The sequence below is a fragment of the Leuciscus leuciscus genome (genome assembly GCF_965113295.1).
Source record: "Leuciscus leuciscus genome assembly, chromosome: 3".
NCBI lineage: Eukaryota > Metazoa > Chordata > Actinopteri > Cypriniformes > Leuciscidae > Leuciscus > Leuciscus leuciscus.
This window is the reverse complement of record NC_138727.1, coordinates 44253008-44271742: the sequence shown is the minus strand read 5'-3', so window position 1 is coordinate 44271742 and position 18735 is coordinate 44253008. Positions and strand designations below refer to the sequence as shown.

The 18735-nt window shown below is 37.2% G+C and overlaps 1 protein-coding gene and 1 long non-coding RNA gene across 3 annotated transcripts in view; both read left to right on the top strand.

Moving 5' to 3' along the window:
- arhgap10 (Rho GTPase activating protein 10) overlaps positions 1-18735 on the top strand; it is an 82778-nt gene that overhangs the window by 25539 nt on the left and 38504 nt on the right. For both annotated transcript variants that reach the window (XM_082163225.1, XM_082163226.1), the window contains exons 2-14: positions 5977-6072; positions 6173-6234; positions 8161-8232; positions 8373-8474; positions 9997-10107; positions 11095-11199; positions 11776-11905; positions 12039-12145; positions 12249-12343; positions 14445-14526; positions 14860-14899; positions 15036-15104; positions 15442-15516. In XM_082163225.1, coding sequence (XP_082019351.1) covers positions 5977-6072; positions 6173-6234; positions 8161-8232; positions 8373-8474; positions 9997-10107; positions 11095-11199; positions 11776-11905; positions 12039-12145; positions 12249-12343; positions 14445-14526; positions 14860-14899; positions 15036-15104; positions 15442-15516 — 1146 coding nt within the window. The remainder of the gene's footprint in view (positions 1-5976; positions 6073-6172; positions 6235-8160; positions 8233-8372; positions 8475-9996; positions 10108-11094; positions 11200-11775; positions 11906-12038; positions 12146-12248; positions 12344-14444; positions 14527-14859; positions 14900-15035; positions 15105-15441; positions 15517-18735) is intronic.
- On the top strand, positions 4242-5600 carry LOC309494063. The gene is made up of 2 exons (XR_014204205.1): positions 4242-5258; positions 5482-5600. It is a non-coding gene; the product is annotated as an uncharacterized lncRNA (long non-coding RNA).

Here is an 18735-nt window from a genome sequence, read left to right as displayed (position 1 = left end):
TCAGGCAGCATTATAGGTCAGAAGTCAGATTGGATTGGAACAATCAGACTATTATCCAGTTCCATCTGGTTGAAGATCGGAGTCATCACGCCGGTATGGAGACGTAAACGAAATAAAGAAAAGTAAACATTTAGTAATAAAATAAGAACAAATAAACAAATTGCAAATGATAACACAAATAACCACACTGCTTGTGGTCTCGACCAACCCAGCACTTCATCACAACTTCTCCATTCAGCTAGGTTCGTCATCCATAACTCCATCAAGGTCAGTCAGGAACCTTGGAGTTGTAATTGATGATCATTTGATCTTCACAGACCACATTGCTAGAACTGCCCGGTCCTGCAGATTTGTCTTATACAACATTAGGAAGATCAGGCCCTTCCTATCAGAGCATACACAACTCCTTGACCAAGCGCTTGTTCTATCCAGACTGAACTATTGTAATGCTCTCTTGGCAGGTCTTCCAGTATGCACTGTCAAACCTCTGCAACTGATCCATAATTCTGCAGCTAGAGTGGTCTTTAACAAACTGAAGAGAGCATGCGTCACACCTCTCCTCATAAAGTTGCACTGGCTGCCAATTGCCGCTCACATCAATTGCAAGGCACTGATGTTTGCTTACAGAACAACCACTGGCTCAGAATCAGAATCAGAATGAGCTTTATTGCCAAGTGTGCTTGCACCCACAAGGAATTTTTCTTGGTACTGAAGCTTCCAGTGCACATATACAAATACAAATACAAATACAACAAGAAACATAGTAATACAAATTCTAAGAATAAAATATATTAAAAATAAATAAAAATAGTATAAAAGTAAAAAAGTAGGGTCACAGTTGGGTTTAGTCCAAATAAACATTTACAGATTATGAACATATTTACAGTATTTTGAGTAGTATGAATAATATAAATATAAATATCACCTGAGTTAGAGAATATTGCACTAGACAGTGGGAGTATTGCACTAACAGGCATATGCCTTGGGGGGCATGTTAAGTGTTCAGAAGGGAAATGGCCTGTGGAAAGAAACTGTTCCTGTGCCTGGATGTTCTTGTGGCCAGTGATCTGTGTCGCCGTCCTGACGGTAACAGTTCAAACAGGGGGTGTCCAGGGTGAGTGGAGTCTGTGATGATTTTACCTGCTCTCTTCCTCACTCTGGAAGAGTACAGGTCCTGGAGGGTTGGCAAGGGGGCACCAATAATCCTCTCTGCAGTCCGGACTGTCCGTTGTAGTCTCCTGATGTCCGATTTGGTAGCTGAACCAAACCAGACAGTGATGGAAGTGCTTAAAACAGACTCAATGACGGCTGAGTAGAACTGGATCAGCAGCTCCTGTGGCAGATTGAACTTCTTCAGCTGGCGAAGGAAGTACAGTCTCTGCTGGGCCTTTTTCACAATGGAGTCAATGTGATTTGCCCACTTCAGGTCCTGAGAGATGGTAGAGCCCAGGAACCTGAATGACTCCACTGCTTCCACAGTGCTGTTCATGATGGTGAGAGGGGGGAGTGCTGGGGATTTTCTCCTGAAGTCCACAATCATCTCCACTGTTTTGAGCGTGTTCAGCTCGAGGTTGTTATAGCTGCACCAGACAGCCAGCTGTTCAACCCCCAGTCTGTAAGCAGACTCGTCACCATTTTGGATGAGACCGATGACGGTGGTGTCGTCTGCAAATTTCAGGAGCTTGACAGAGGGGTCTTTAGAAGTGCAGTCATTAGTGTACAGGGAGAAGAGCAGTGGGGAGAGAACGCACCCTTGGGGGGCGCCAGTGCTGATGGTGAGGGTCCTGGATGTGAGTTTCTCCAGTCTCACTCGCTGCTGCCGGTCCGTCAGGAAGCTGGAGATCCACTGACAGATTGAGGATGGCATGGAGAGCTGAGTCAGTTTGGCTGTGAGAAGATCAGGGATGATGGTATTGAAGGCCGAACTGAAGTCCACAAATAAGATCCGTGCATAAGTCCCAGGTCTGTCAAGATGTTGCAGGATATAGTGCAGTCCCATGTTGACTGCATCATCCACAGACCTGTTTGCTCTGTAAGCAAACTGAAAGGGATCCAGCAGGGGTCCAGTGATGTCCTTCAGATAGGCCAACACCAGTCTTTCAAACGACTTCATGACCACAGACGTGAGAGCGACAGGTCTGTAGTCATTAAGTCCAGTGATTTTAGGTTTTTTGGGAACCGGAATGATAGCTCTGTACCCCTATATCATAACTCATTACTTCAGACCAATGTGCCATCCAGAAACTTGCCCAAAAAGGCACAGAATCACTTCCACGGACCTTTTCCTTGACTGTTCCAAGCTGGTGGAATGACCTGCCTATCTCAACCCAAGATGCTGAATCTTTCATCTTCAGGAATCTACTAAAGCCGCATCTCTTTCGCCAACATTTGTTTCAATTTTACTAAAACTTACTATTCTATATCTATAAAAAAAAAAAAAAAAATCCTTGTTACGTGGCTTATTTTTTTGCACAAGCTTTTGGTGTGAGCGCGAAACCTGCGGGAATCACTAAAATGATACATGAGGACATGTAACACCAACACTATTCAACCAGGGTGAATGAGAGGATTGAGCGAGAGGAGGCGGGTGCATGTCAAACCATCATTTCACCGTTGGAGAGAATTCATTTTAAATTGTTATAGTTTTTATCAAATAAAGGCAGCCGTGGTGAGCATAAGAGACTTTTTTTCAAAAACACTTTTTTCTTTTCCTTTTTACTTACCAACCCCAAACTTTTAAATGGTAGCGTGTATTTGTATAATTTTACTTTTATATGTCATTTCGTAACTTTTTGGGGTTAAAAATTATCCAAAATAAATTTTTAAGCAAGTACACAACCAGCCAGTGTTCAAAACTGCTTGCCTTATCTCGATTCAAAACGGTAAGCTTGTAATAATGTTTTTAATACCAGTGGTACTGGTGGATTTCCGTGGGAAATTCGAGCATGTCTTTGTGTCATTACGTCATTATAAATAGTCTGATCTGCTCATGGCACTTTTAGTTTTGAATTTCACTTTTGATTGCATGTTGTTGTAACTTCCACAGCCACGACTTCATATGTTTACAGAGTGATGCTTACATTGAACACTTATGAAAGAAAGGAAATAAAACTGTTTCCTGGTGACTCTATTTTGAGTCTGGCTAAAAGAACAGAAGCTCATCAAACACTGCTTTGAATTAGTCCAGTGCCCAGCTGCCCACGGGCTGCCATTTGCCCTTCCTAATACCCACTAGAATTAGGCGATCAACCTCCCCTGCACACAGTGGTGTTAATAGAAACATTGTTAGACAGATGTTGTCTTTACAGATGGGTGGATGGATGCTGTGTAAGAGGTTGCTGTCATGGATGTATTCTAGACATTAATATACTTCTCGGCAATAAACAGAATAATCATAGTTCCTGGAGGGCCACAATCCTGCAGAGTTTAGCTCCAACCAGCTCCAAAAACACCTGCCTGGAAGTTTCTAGTAATCCTGAAGACCTTGATTAGCTGGATTAATTAGGGTTGAAGCTAAACTCTGAAGGGTTGTGGCCCTCCACGAACTGAGTTTGACACCCCTGCCTTAAATCATCTTTGATAATCAAAATTACATATAAAATAAATAAATAAATAAAAAATCCCTGTGAAAATAATTTATTCATGCCTTAAAATAGCTTGAATTCTTTCTTCATTTAGTGTACGTGAATCCCTGAATATGGAAATTAGTCCCTGTCTCCACTCTATCACACCAGCTGATTCAGAAGAAGAGGAAGAGCAAATTATACTGGCTGGCCCGGTTCTGTGGGGACTATTGGGGGTGCTAAGCACCCTCAGACAAAAGCAAGAGCACCCTCAGTTGATACTATATATCATATTGACAAAACAGATTTGGTAAAAGCCCCACCCTGCACATTGACAGGATTGGTTACAAGTTTGTGATGGTAGGAAAGAGAGGCGGTTTCAAACAGCGTTTTTAAGAATGTCTTTGGTACACTGCAGTTTTAAGGAGAAAATACTCAGCAACGGTGTTGACTTATGACATTGCACATGGTTTGTCTTGAAGTATATTAAAAGCACCACACAGACATATAAACAACTTTAAAACTTGATTTTTACCACATGGGGTCTGTAAAGGTGAATTTAACATTGTGTGCACGGACTATTGATTTAATGATTTTAAACAATATATTTACTTTGGTGACTTTTTTCAGCAATGATTTGTTTAGCTACATAAACTATAAACTCAGTTGATATTAAAGTCAAAAATGTAGAGACTGGGTCTCATGGAACTTTAATTGAATACCACTGCCCTGCCCTGCCCTAGAGCATAGTGTTTATCATTCACATTTATCTCTTGACATTCTCAGTCCGTTCTGTCCTGGGGCATGTAGTCAGCAAGTCCACTATGCCAGACTCGCATGATTGAGCATTGTTGTAGAGGAATCCACATTCACTCCAACCCTCACAGATGAGTTGACCGGCGTTTTTAGTTCGGACTAGGCAAGAGGGTGGAGTAAGCAGCTTAATGGGTAGCTGTGTGGCCATAAATGAAATATGGGTCATTCATGAATGACTGAATGGAATCAATTAGAATGACTCTTAAAAGTGGATTACAAGGATAAAAGACTAAATCTGAGACAAATATGGCAAGCAAATTTAGAAACCGCCATAGTTAGCAGAATAAGATGTGATAGGTCTACTGCACTGCCAGCTCATTTCACACGGACGGGCCCAGCTGTCAGTGTTGATGACACTACATTGCTGGATACTGCTCATAGTGTTCGTCCTAAAATACCCCAGCACTCTGTCCCACGGACCCCAGTGAGAGTTCACTTATATCGGGATCATCCTTTGGGAATCCACAGAATGAAATTTGCTCTCTCTGATTTACAAATCCTCCCCCAGGCGAAGTCCCATCCCTTTTTTCATTGGGTTTTCCACATGTTTTCCTCAGGGAAGGGGAATTCTTGGTATCTATTAGCAACACCTGCTCCTTCAGGATGCTCTTGGCAACATAAGAGTCCAGCAGGATGTTTGCAGAGCATAACTTTCGTTTTCATTATGACCAGCTCATATCTGTAAATAGGTGGTATTGTTAAACTATTCTTTGGGAATACTTCACCTGAACAGAAGACAATGTTATCCAAATATTCCCAGTGCGATACAATAAAACGATTGTGTGTTTTAAATGTTTAAGGTCATGTGATGGATTGGTTTACATACTTTACCATTCAAAAGTTTGGGGGCTGTAAGATGTTTTAGTGTTTTTGAAAGAAGTCTCTAAAGCAGGGGTGGGCAACTCCGGTCCTGGAGGGCCACTGTCCTACAGAGTTTAGCTTCAACCCTAATCAAACACACCTGAACAAGCTAATCAAGGTCCTCAGAATTACTAGAAAATTACAGGCAGGTGATTTTTTCAGGGTTGGAGCTAAACTCTGTAGGACAGTGGCCCTCCAGGACCGAAGTTGCCCACCCCTGCTCTAAAGGGACATTTTCCAGGACATTTTGATGAATAGAATGTTTCAATAGAACTAGAAATGTTTTTGTGACATCATAAATGTCCTTAATGTCACTTTTGATTTATTTTAATGTGTCCTTGCTGAATACAATTTACTTATTATTTTTTTTACACTTTACAACACTTTACAATAATGTTTCATTAGTTAACATTAGTTAACCACTTTAGTTATCATTAACTAAGAATTAACAATACTTCTACAACATTTATTATTTATCTACAAATCAAGTCATATTTGTTCATATTAGTTAATAAATGTTAATTAATACATTAACTACTGTTAACAAGTGAGACCTTATAAAGTATATACCAAAATATTACTGACCCCAAACGTTTAATGGTAGCGTAGGTTAATGTGTGACACACCTTCCCAAATGAAAAGGAAAAATTAATGAAAAGGAAAACTCTCTGCCACTAGAACATCCAAAAATAATACAATTCCTGATTTCCCTCTGTCTTCCCTATTTGCCTTACAGAGCTTTCATTGGCCCAGAAGAAGTTTGCTCAGTGCCTGGGGGAGTTCAAATTTGAATACATCGGCGATGCCAAAACTGACGATGAGAAGTGCATTGGTGAGTTTTTTTCCCCCCTTTTTGCATATATTAATTTACATACATGCATACATTTGCTTATATTGTGCTTTGCTCAGTGTCTGCATATGTGTAATTTCAGATGAATCCTTGCAAGAGTTCTCATCCTTTCTCAGAAACTTGGAAGACCAAAGAGAGCTGATGGTGAGCACAACCAGTTGAGACTTGCACCTAACACACTCTCTGTTATACATTTCACTCAATTCCTTGCAGGCTAAAAGATATTTTTGGAACATGCCAGCATGGCCATTTGCTTGTGGAGAGACATACAGTAATCAGTAATCAGTTTTAACACTGAGTTCAACACACTTTTCAACACATAGTCTGTAAAGCGACGTCAGTCCTCTGTTTGTTCTTGCATTCTTTAGTCACAGTTTTTGCCACAGGAAGTGAGTTACATTGCCATAAGTTATTTGTGTCATATCTCACAGATTACTCAGAGATTGCACAAGACTGCTGCTTATGTTGAGTCATGCCACCTCAACTGTGTTGTGTAGGAACTGTACTTTCAAAAACAAAAGAACGTCCAATGGCACTTGTGTTATCTGTTATTAACTTAAAAAATTAGACAAAAGAAAAGATTTCAGTTTTTACCTATTAGATTGACAAATCCCTTCCTCTGGCATAGACTTTTTTTTTTTTGCATTCTTAAGGTATGAGAGGACTATATATTCTAATAGGTGGTTAACCATCTAGGTAGGAAGGGCTCATGTTGCATGTAGGTCATGTTAGTATTTATTTAGTATGCAGAATTAGAGAGCTGAAGGTCCTGCCCATGACTCAAAGTGCAACAGCTGACAGTTGTCATGAGCTCAGATTTGAGCCCCACCCGTTCATAACACCGCAGCGGGCCAATGACGTTATGGCCCCTTGGCTCACTGGAGTCATGTGTGGAAGGGGCAGAGCTAACAGGTCCTGACAGGGTCAGAAACAGAGTAATGGTAGACTGGAGATGCTCATTCTAACAGTCACATCATGGGTTGCCTTGGTTATTTCATTATCTCATTTCAGGGTAAAGAGAATGTCCTTAATTACTTCAAATGGGGAAAAGTGTTCCTGAATTTCAAGAAGCTTGATTTACACCGCAAATATAAATAAATCATAACAGATATGTGCAGAGCTGCATTCATATTGATGTTCTGAGTCCTTAAAGGGAAATGGTTTTTCGATGTGTTTGGGTTTGCTCGCAAAACTTCTGCATTTCTCAGAGAAAAGTTTTGTGTTCTCTCATGAACTTTCTTGGACAAATACAAAACTTGTGATGGAAATAATTATTATGTTGTGAGCAAATGCAAAGTTTCTTAGGGGAATGCGATTTATGAGAGAAGGCAAAAGTTTAGAGAGTAAACGCAAAGTTTCTTGAGGATCGTAAAACAATTTTTTTGTGAGAGAGTGCTAAGATTTTGCGATCTAATGCAGTTTCTTGTTGGAACACAAAAGTTTATCTCCAACCCTGATAAAGCTCATCTGCTTGTAGTTTTCTAGTTATTCTGAAGACCTTGTTTAGCTTCTTCAGGTGTTTGATTGGGGTTGATGCTTAACTCTGCAGGAAAGTATAATTCGAAGTCCTGTGTTGCCCAACCCTGTTTTAGCGGCTCCATACTATTGCATTCTATTTGGCTTGTCATCACAAGGACCATATAGAATATAGAGCATAATATTACCTTTTTGTTTAATGTTTGTTTTAATAAAAATAAAAAAAATAAAAAATTCTGCTAACTTCTTAAAATGTGTACTCTTATTAGATGAAAGTATTGTATTATCCAGCGTATTTAGTAAACAAATATGGAAGCAGTGGGGGAAGTGTAGAATTTTATGAATGGCAGCTGTTCAATTTCTGTAGAAATCTGTGGAGCTATTTGATTTATTACAGTTTCTGTGCAGGTTTAGTCATGACTGCGGAATAGGTGATGCAATGATGTCACCTTTATTGACATTTAAAATTGAAACCTACAATGTGTTCGCTCAAGTTTTGATGAAAGAAAATCATCCTGTTTCTGCTAATGTTTAATATAATTAAATTAAATGGCCAAGTATTATATATCAAATTAATGAATGGCATTTTCACAGATGAGAAACATCACAGAGACACTGATGAAGCCTTTAGAAAAGTTTCGGAAAGAGCATCTCGGCTCAGCAAAGGTAAAATTCTAGATCTTCACTGTTAGCTCCCACATTAAGGATATTTGCATTGATGTAATTAAAATGAATGGAAAAATGTAAATTTATTGTAACCAGTTCCATATATAAAAAATAGTAATTTCCTCCATTTGATATTTCAGGCAGAGAGAAAGAGGTACGAGAAGGAAACAGAGAAGTACTACAGCTCGCTAGAGAAACTTTTGAACATGTCAGCAAAGAAGAAGGAGCCACAATTACAGGAGGTACTTTACATTTCATTCTTCCCACACACAAGATGGATGTGTAATGCAAACTATTTTTAGAAATGCTGGTTTTCTTCTTTATAAAAAAAAAAAAAAAAAAAAAAGGTCAATGGTTTTCTATATTCTTTACTATACTGTTTATTGCAGTTGTTTAGTGAAGGCACAGTCTGTCATTATTTCTACTATATATAAGAAGCTAGGCATCTCACTTGATCGAACAATGTCTGGGGAACATAACCTTTTAAGGCGTACCCATCAGCCATGAATGTTGTATACATTGAGCACAAAAACCACTAGAGACTGTTGGGCCATTATGTTCCTCTGGACCTAATGACGTGTTTTTTTTGGCTGTGGTTTTAGCAGTGGGCTATTTAGTGTCAGACTGATGTTCACAGCAGACAAACTTCTATAAGATACATAGAAATACTTAAGAATGCCAGAGGACTGCTACATTTTCTCCAGTTCATAAGACACTTAATTTGTCATGGGCCATGTACACATTGACTCCAGACAAATATGGTTAGGGATGAGGATTTTGGTCATTCAGTCTAATCTAGTGCGCAACAAATTATTCTACTGTACATATTTAGACACTGTTACATCTCAAGACAACTTAATTCAAAACTCAGTGTTAATGCAGACATTCATTTATTTATTTATTTTTTTATGCTGTGTCTCTCCGCAGTAGTTTCTCCCACCAGTCCTATATTTACAATGCAGATTAGGCACTCGGTTTAAAGCATGGGCTTAATGATTTAAAAAAGAGAATCTGTTGGTAGTGGTTTATAAAAAATAAAAATAAAATAATCAGATGATTACGTCTTTAGTAATATTAACTATAATAAATGTTAAAACTAGCTAATGTCACAAACACCATTTGGGTTAAAGTTAAACTATTGGCGTCCAATTTTCTTGTTTACATGAAATCTAAACGTTGCTGTGGTTATTGCAATGCCAACTGAATGAATTTTGGGAGTTATTCCTGTATCCATTATACGCCAGAACGCATAACACACACAGGACAAAAGCTTAAGTGATTCATTCCCACATTTAAATGCAGTTGCCAAAACTTGGCAGTGTGTATGTGGGCATAGATTCCTTCAATTGCAAGTTCCAAGTTCTTTTGGTAAAGCTTTGAGACTTTAAGCCTACATAAGTGTGTTTATTTATGATGGAGTTCGCCATGGAATGTTGCTAAGAGACGTCAGTGTGATGCACTGCATTTAACTGTATTTGCACAACTAATAACTATATTAAAGTAGTTATTGTTTAGCACTGTTTACATTCACACAATACTTTACTCAATTGCATGATCCAAGTCATTTCTTTGTTTTCAATGTTACATTTTCAGAATAAGGCCCTTTGTGTGTTGTAAGGCAGGCAACACATGGACAGGCAGACAGCTTTTGGAAAACCCATATCTCCATCTGCATATCTTAAGTCACTCTTAATTTTCATGTGATGACTTCTGTTTCTTGTTTTCTTCAACTTTTTTTTTTTTTTCATTCTGTCTGTCTTTCAGGCAGACGTGTCGGTGGAGGCGACGAGACAGCACTTCCAGGAGACGTCTCTGGAGTACGTTTGCAAGCTGCAGGAGATACAGGAGAGAAAGAAGTTTGAGTGTGTTGAGCCTGTGAGTGCATGACCCTTCATCCAGATGGTCGTTCAACTTGATTTGTTTCAACATGGTTTGCTTTCATGTTTGTCTATCAACAGCATTTGGTATGGTTTCACATGCCACTAAAAAGAAAGGAAACACATTTAATGAAATAACTCTCAATGCTGTGAAGCGATTGTACAGCACCAGAATACACATTGCAAATATACATTTATTAATGTATTTATACATATACACTATTTCATCTGTATTTTCATAACACTTAGTAAAAAGCTGCCATGCGCACCAAATAGAATAACAAAAATAAGGGCTATGTTTGGAATGGCTTGCTGGCATAATAATCTTACTATTTCTTGTAATGTTGTAAGTTTGCAAATTTTATTCAAAACTGAGTTGAAAATGACTAAATTAAACTTTGATTATAAAATGAAAGTGGACACTATGTATATACAGGTAAGTTACATAATAACAATATTGGTAACCATAATCATATTTACACTAGTCTGTTATGCTCACCAAGGCTGCATTTATTTGTTTAAAAATACTGAGGAAAAAGTGTAGCCTACCGTATATCAAATAAATAAATGAAATAGAATTATATTCAGTAAGTACAGCATGGTTAGATTTGGTGCAATTACCACACACAAAAGCCTCTTTTAAATATGGGTTTGTCCAGGCCATCTGCAAGTGGGTCTATTTGGGCCCGCATTCTCACTAATTCACCTAGGACAAACAATTTAATAGTTTGCATAAACACATAAATTAGTATCCTTCTAATTTAGCTGAGTGTTTTAGCAGAGCGAATATTTACCTGATTATTTTCCAGTTTATGGATGTCTGTTTGACTTTCTACTTACATGAAACCGTGTTCTTTGACATCACATAGAGATTTAGACACAAAAACATATATGAACATGGTAATGTTTGTCCTAGTGGATATAAGTAGTTCTATTTTTTACTTTCACTCATTCCCTTCTTCCCCTCTCTCTCTCTCTTGTGCAGATGCTGGCATTCTTTCAGACTGTATTTACTTTCTATCATCAGGGATATGAGTTGGCCAAAGATTTTGATCATTACAAAAAGGCCCTTCAAATCAATATTCAAAATGTAAGTAAAAACTTTCATAATATTTGTTTACTTTAATACACTAAACTTTAAATCTTTTTTTGAACGATTTACTCGTAAAGATTTGTAAAATAAATAAATAAATATAACTTCTTGTTAATGTTATTAGCTCGCTGAGTGACATGGAAAGAGAGTAACCAAGACAGGATACAGCAGCGTTTTGAGAGGGCCAAGGTTTCCAAGGGAAACTTAAAGGCCTTTGTTTGCATTGACCTTCCATTGTGTTTAACTTCTAAGCCGGAAGTTTGAGAGCCGACTTCCTCCCTTGTCCTATTTGATTGGACCGCGTCACTGTCCTCGCTGGTGTTTTGTTTTGAATCAGTTGTAAATCACTTGTGATGGTCAGGGTCAGAGTTCTGAGGATGTATAGATTGAAAACATGGATTAGAATGTTTAAACACATTGAGGTGGGTTTTTTTTTAATGGATTGAGTAATTTCCCAATGTATTCCAAAGATTTTGGGAATTCCATCAGTGTAAATTCCCAGTTACCAGGCCCTCACAGAATTTGTAAAACTTCCTCAATGATTGTGTTATTTTGTTGTGCCTCTGCTTTCAGACTCGGAGTCGTTTTGAGGGCACACGCTCTGAGGTGTATGAGTTATTGAAGAGAATCAAAGAGTCGCCACAGGAGTACAGACAGACCAGCCCCATCAGCAGCGAGGGCTATCTTTACATGCAGGAGAAACGTACGCAAGACCATTTTTATGATGGACAAGATCATTTTACAACTCTTTTGTGCCTATTACTTTTACTGACTGTCATGCCATGTATCCTGCGCTTTGCTGGTTGCATTACTGATAGTTATTGCTATTTCTGCAGGACCTCCTCCTTTTGGATCCAGCTGGGTGAAACGCTATTGCACGTTTGTCAAAGAACAAAAAATTCTACACATGAAAACGTTTGACCAGAGATCAGGCGGGAAGCTTGTAAGTTCTCATCACACATGACACATTAGTCTTAATGGCATGTTTCATATAATGTTAATGTATTGCTGATCTGCTGTTCACAGAATGTTCTTTATCCTTTCAGGGTGAGACGGACTCTGTTACAATGAAGTCTTGTGTCCGCAAAACCACAGAGACACTTGACAGGAGGTTCTGCCTAGACATAGAGATCACAGATCGGTATGTTGGCCATGCCTCCGGTTATAATGGTTTACATGAATAAATGTAATGATGCGTTTCTGATTCACCAGAAATAATGTTGTTTATGCATAAAAAATAAAAACTTTTACAATGTTTTACTATGACTCGCTTGTAACCCAGTATTCCTTGACAAGTAGATTTTTTGCTTAAAGGGGACATGAAATAGAAACTCAAAATGTCCTTTCTATTTACACATCATAGTTTACTCTACAATACAAACTTACTGCAAGTTTCTTACCCAGCTAACTCCCCTGTTGAAAATAAGTTGAATTGAGTTGAAACGCCCCTTAACAGGCACATGTAAATCAAGGATGTGTACTCTCAACAACTGACTCTTCATTTTTGTTTATTAATCTCAACAAGCTGACATTTTTTTTCTAAATATCTTGTATTGCAAGCTACAACAGTGGCAAGTATTTTGTCTTCAAAAGCAATCATTGTTTTTGCATTGGATATTTTTTTGCCAATCAGTTTGCCAAGTGTTTTGTGTACATAATATAAAGATCTGATGCATTTTATGACCCCTTTGAAAACAAATCCAACAAAATTTGTCGTTTTTTATTGTTAAGGTTTATACATTTATCTTATGATGATAATAAACAGGAAAAGAAAAACAATAGGACCGTAAATCCCTCTGAAACTACTGTGTTTAACATGAGTGCGAGACAAAATAGATTCATTGGTACTACATCTCATTTGTCAGAGGATAAGGAAAATCTAAATATTTTTGATCATCCAGGATACACTCAGAACCCTCATTAATCAAAGCCAAAGCTGAACCGGGCAGAGTGTATGATGAACGCTAATCGTGTGCTTCGTGGGGCTGGTTAGTGGAATCTTTTAAACAGCACATCAGAATGTTTCAAAATTAGAATATGACTCAACATCAAAATGAATATGCCTTTGATTTCCATAATCCAATGTATTTCCAAGTGAAAAGGATCTTAAACAAGAAAAATTACTGGATTTTGGTCCGTTTCGAATTGAACAGTCAAAGTTAATAGACAACCCCAGATTTGCACCACAAAAGCTGCATGTGTGCTAGAGCTGCACGGTTCATTTTTTAAAAGATCGCAATCTTGATTCAAACTCCCACGCGATCTCATTCCTAAATGACAACATTTCGCCTGTGTCCATTAAACCTGGAACGCTGGAACGTTCAGATCTGCGTCTGCGCTACCGCTGATCCAGGGAGAGCAGTTGTTATATATAGTGTAAATATGAAACAGCTTCACAAACAGTCTTTTAAACCAGTATTATTTCTATGTTAAAAATATTCATATATTCATGAACTGGAATAAAAATGTATAGTTCAGACATACGTAAACACTATCAAAATAGAGTAAATCACCTTTTGAAAGTACATAACTTGACACTTCAAATAACAATTCTATATATTACTTTGTTACGCCACCATGTGGTGACAAGAGACTGTTAAAAAAATCAATTTGTCATTGAATAATTCATTTAATAACAGATTTGTAAAAAAACCAAAAAAAAACCTGATCAATGTTCCCAGTAATGAAACAAAGAAGTATTTATGAGTGAGTCATTTGAATCATTCATTCAAACCATTCATTTTTTCAAATAATTCATTCGGATTTTAAATAGACTCCAGCATTTATAATTTTTTTCAGAAACTCTTGTAAATTACATGGTATTTTGTTTAGTTTTCTGCTCAGAATCGTGAAAGAATTGTGATCTCTGTTTGAAACCAAAAATCGTGCAGCACTAATGTGTACTTTTCTCCTGTATGTAAAGATAGCCCTCGCTTCTGAAGGGACTGATCTGTCTGTATTCCTTTTATTCTCTTTGTTAACTTAACTTCATTAACACTCAAAGTGTGTGCCCTCAAAACAACTCTTTGTCTGATCCAGAGGCACAACCTTAAAATAATATAAACATGAAATGGAAAGGCACTTTACAGTTACTACATTTTGATAAAACAATTTTGGAGCTGTTTAGAAATGAATCATGCACTAAAAGACAAATAATCTACAATAAACAGGTAGTTGTGGTCAGTTTTAATTTTGTATATAGCAGCAGGCTAAGTCTGTGTATTTTTTTATTTTTTTTCTAGACCAGGAACAGTGCTGACAGTCCAGGCAATCTCAGAAGATGACCACAGATTCTGGATGCATGCGATGGGAGGAAAGGAGCCGGTGTGTCAATCCCTCACTTCAACTTCAACCTATATTCAGTCAAAATAATTCTCTGATTATCAGTTGACAAAACATGAGGTTAATTTAAACTGTAGTAATATTGAAAAACATTTTAAGAAAAACATATATATATATATATATATATATATATATATATATATAAATAATTTGAATCATCTACCGACCCCAAACTTTTGAATGGCAGTGTGTACTTCAAAGCATTTAATGATCAGTAATAGTCTCTTGTTTGGTATATAAATTCAGTTCTGTTTGGTGTAATGTGTTTCATGCTGGTATGGTTTGTGTTTTCTGATGTTTATCTCTCACGCACAGATGCAGTATCTCAACCGAACACATTCAAGAGAAAGAGGAAGTGAGTGAACTCTAATTAATATCAGAGCTACTGTTTATAGCTGAAGTTTACCTTTAATTGTAGTGCTTATGCACAACAAAAACAAAAAATGTATTTGTATGCTTGTATATTATGATGACATTTGTGTATTCCATAGTCGATGCCCAGTTGGATGATGTGGGAATAAGCTTTGTGAAAAATTCAATAAACGCCATTGAAGCCAGAGGTAAATCCCAGTATTGTTTTAATATATGAAAATCATAAAATAAGTAACAAAATGTTGTTATGCATATAAAAACATATCAGGCATTATTTACAGTTTATTGTCTATCAACAAAGGAAAACTTCTGCTAAAACCTTCAGTAAGGTCACATACTGTAGTAACACCCTCTGAACACTAGAGAGCAGAATGATCTAGCAGTTTTTCTCAGCCCAAACCAACAACCTGTTGTGCTTCATTCTGGATAATGCAGGAAAAGCTTGGTGTGCTATTTAGTTTTTCCAGATCAGCTGGGATGGTTATAGAGTACCTAACTGCTATTGTTTTGTGTGTTTTTTTGCAGGTATTAATGATCAGGGTCTGTACAGAGTGGTTGGGGTCAGTTCAAAAGTACAGAAGCTTGTCAGTTTTATGATTGGTAAGTTGAGCGTTGTATTATAGGTCTGTAATTGTTTGTCAGATTAGGTGATTTTCTTTGAAGCCCCATAATTGTCTCTAGAGCCATTGTCCTATTGAGTCTCATTGGCATTCAGACATTCATCTTGTCTGGTGTCTGTCTGTATGTCCCTTTGTCCTGTCCTTTAGGTGACACCTGACTCCATTACTGCAGGCAGGCAATCAGATTTCTCTCTCTCTCTCTCTCTCTCTCTCTCTCTCTCTCTCTCTCTCTCTCTCTCTCTCTCTCTCTCTCTCTCTCTCTCTCTCTCTCTCTCTCTTCTGATCACGCTCTATCATCATCTCTCTTATACTCCTGTTCCATGCTCATCTATCTTTCTTTCTTTCTTTCTTTTGGGTTCTCTCTCTCTCTCTCTCTCTCTCTCTCTCTCTCTCTCCTCCAGTCATAGCATGAGCTGGTATCTCTCTGCTCTGAATGCTAAATGCTGTGTCGAGTCGGCAGGCTGCCTGTGCCCCTGCTGCTACATGAACTCAGCCACTCCAGAGTCTAATAGCCATTAACACTCTATACGGATCCACTGTCCTCATCTGAGAACAGCCTGAGCCCTTGTAGTTGGTTCATGAACTTGAAAACCTGTCAAATGTCCAGAGCACAACCAACTATCCATCTCATTTTCAAATTCAGAGCACTGTCATTAACAGGTTCTGCTGTCGCTGGATTATATCCACATATTCTCTTTATTTAAAGGGACAGTTCATCCAAAAATGAAAATCATTTAATCATCATTTTTTGTTCCAAACCTGTATGCATTTCTTTCTTCTGTGGAACATAAGAGAAGACATTTTAAAGAATATTTGTAACCAGTTTCTTTCCCCATTGACTTCCATTCCATTCTATTTTTTTATTCATGCAATGGAAGTCAATTGGAAACCAAACTATTTGATTACCAACATTCTTCAAAATATATTATTTTGTGTCCCACGGAATAAGGAAATTAATACAGGTTTGAAACAACTTTAGGGCGAATAAATAATGTCGGCATTTTTGGGTGGACTAAAGCTTTAAGGTCTACACAATTAGAATTATGCATTTAGATTTTTATTTTTTTTATGATGTAGGATTATGTAAGTGAATCTTTACAAAGAAATATAATACTATACGTTAGTATCCAGATGAATCCGTTCCACAGCAATATAATCATAACGCCTGTATGCCAATTTCAATTGCTATTTTTGTTTTATTGACAGACTATTTCTCACAATGTGACTCAGGAGGATGAGCATACATTATGTTGTATTGAGATGTCGGTAGAATGCAAATTAAGTGTTAAGATGAAACCGCATAGTGCTAAAACGTTATCTGTATCAGAGATGTGATGTGCTCACAAGTCACAACACTTAAGGATTCGTTGTGCTCACAAGAACACTGGTTGAAAACTCAGGTAGTTGACATGCCATTTTAATAAAGCAATAAGCCATGAGAGGCCAAGCGACATTTTTTGTTATCATTTATTAACAACATTTGCAGAACCTGCATCAATTTTATAACAACTTCTAGTTATACAAAATAATCACAATCACAACAAAAAAAATTAAGCAGCAAAACTGTTTTGAACACTGATAGTAATAAGAAATGTTTCTTGAGCACCAACTCAGTTTCGTGAGCATTGAAGACTGGAGTAATGAAAATGCAGCTTTTGCTAATAAATGACATTAAAATATAGTAATATTAAAAGTTTAATTTGAAGTAATATTGCACAGTTTTGCTGTATTTTTCATCAAATGAATGTAGACTTCTGCAAAACTTATTTCAAAAACATATAAAATATTTTTACTCCAAACTTTCAACAGTAGTTTCAAGTTTGTGTATACAGTCTGTGTATTCCAGTCTGTCTGAGGGTTGAGTTGAGGTTATAGAACACCAGCGTTTTAAAGGAGAGCAGAACTGGGAGAGAGAGAATTTATCTCCGTCTCAATCTCTTCTCTGCTGTTTGTGCCGTCAACAGCGGACTGCATTATAAAATGTAAATAGTTCAGAACAGGTTGGAGCACGTTGAATTCAGCGACTTGACTAAATACAATCAGACTTGCAGTTTAAGACAGAGAATATTTATATGCCTTTGCAAATAGCACACAATGATTCAAACTGCCGCTCAGGTTTGATTGAGAATGAATTTACTTGTATGACTAAAATGTTGTACATAAGTGACCTAAGACATTTTTTGATTATCTACTGTGTTATATAAAAACACACTCAGACATTACCATGGTAACAACCAGACAGAGATGTGATTGTCAGTGCTTTGGCTGAAATCTTCAAAAGTTACAAACTCAAAGCAGAACATTTTAAACATTTGCATACTCTTTGTCCAACCTCCTGGCAGGAAAGTATGTATAGATCCATAAACCCATATGTGAGCAGTGATACTACCTCAAATGTAGAAGGGAAATTAACTGAATGAATCAGTTCTCCATATGTCCTCCCCTCAAATCATCCGTACTCTGACCCTCAGCCCTTTCTCTGTCTCACTTTCTTTATCTTTCTCATTGTACTTCATCTATACTGAGCATCCTAATCGGGTCCTAGTAGGGTTACACTAAAACTGGCTCAGAAATGTTTTACCACGAGTTTATCATTTATTTCTGCTTTTTTCTTTACTTTCCTTTTCTTTTCTTTTTTTATTGCAATTTTAGGCATTACAGGGATTATTCAAAACAAATAAATAGAAAATGACAAAGGGAGGTTAGCACATCACAAGTCAAACATACAAGTGAAACATGAAACCTCCATCTGAATCCCTTATTTCTGCTTCTTTTAAATGTGTTTTGTGTTTATTTTGATTGTATCATTTGACTGTTTTCCCAGACTTTTCAAAATGCACTACTATTGAAAAGTTTAGGGTCTTTTTTTAAGAAATTAATACTTTTATCCAGCATTCATAATGTTGCAAAATTATAGTTCAAATGAAGGCTGTTCTTTTGAACTTTCTTATTCATCAAATAATCCAAGAATCCTGAATATTTTTATCATAGTTTCCACAAAAATATTAAGCGGCACAACTGTTTTTTTAACACTGATGTAAAAAAAAAAAAAATAGAAAAATGTTTCTTGAGCACGGAGTCATCATATTAGAATGATTTCTGAAGGATCGTGTGACAGTGAAAACTGCAGTAATGGCTGCTACAAAACAAAAAAAGATTTGCCATCATAGGAATATATTACATTTTAAAATATATTAAA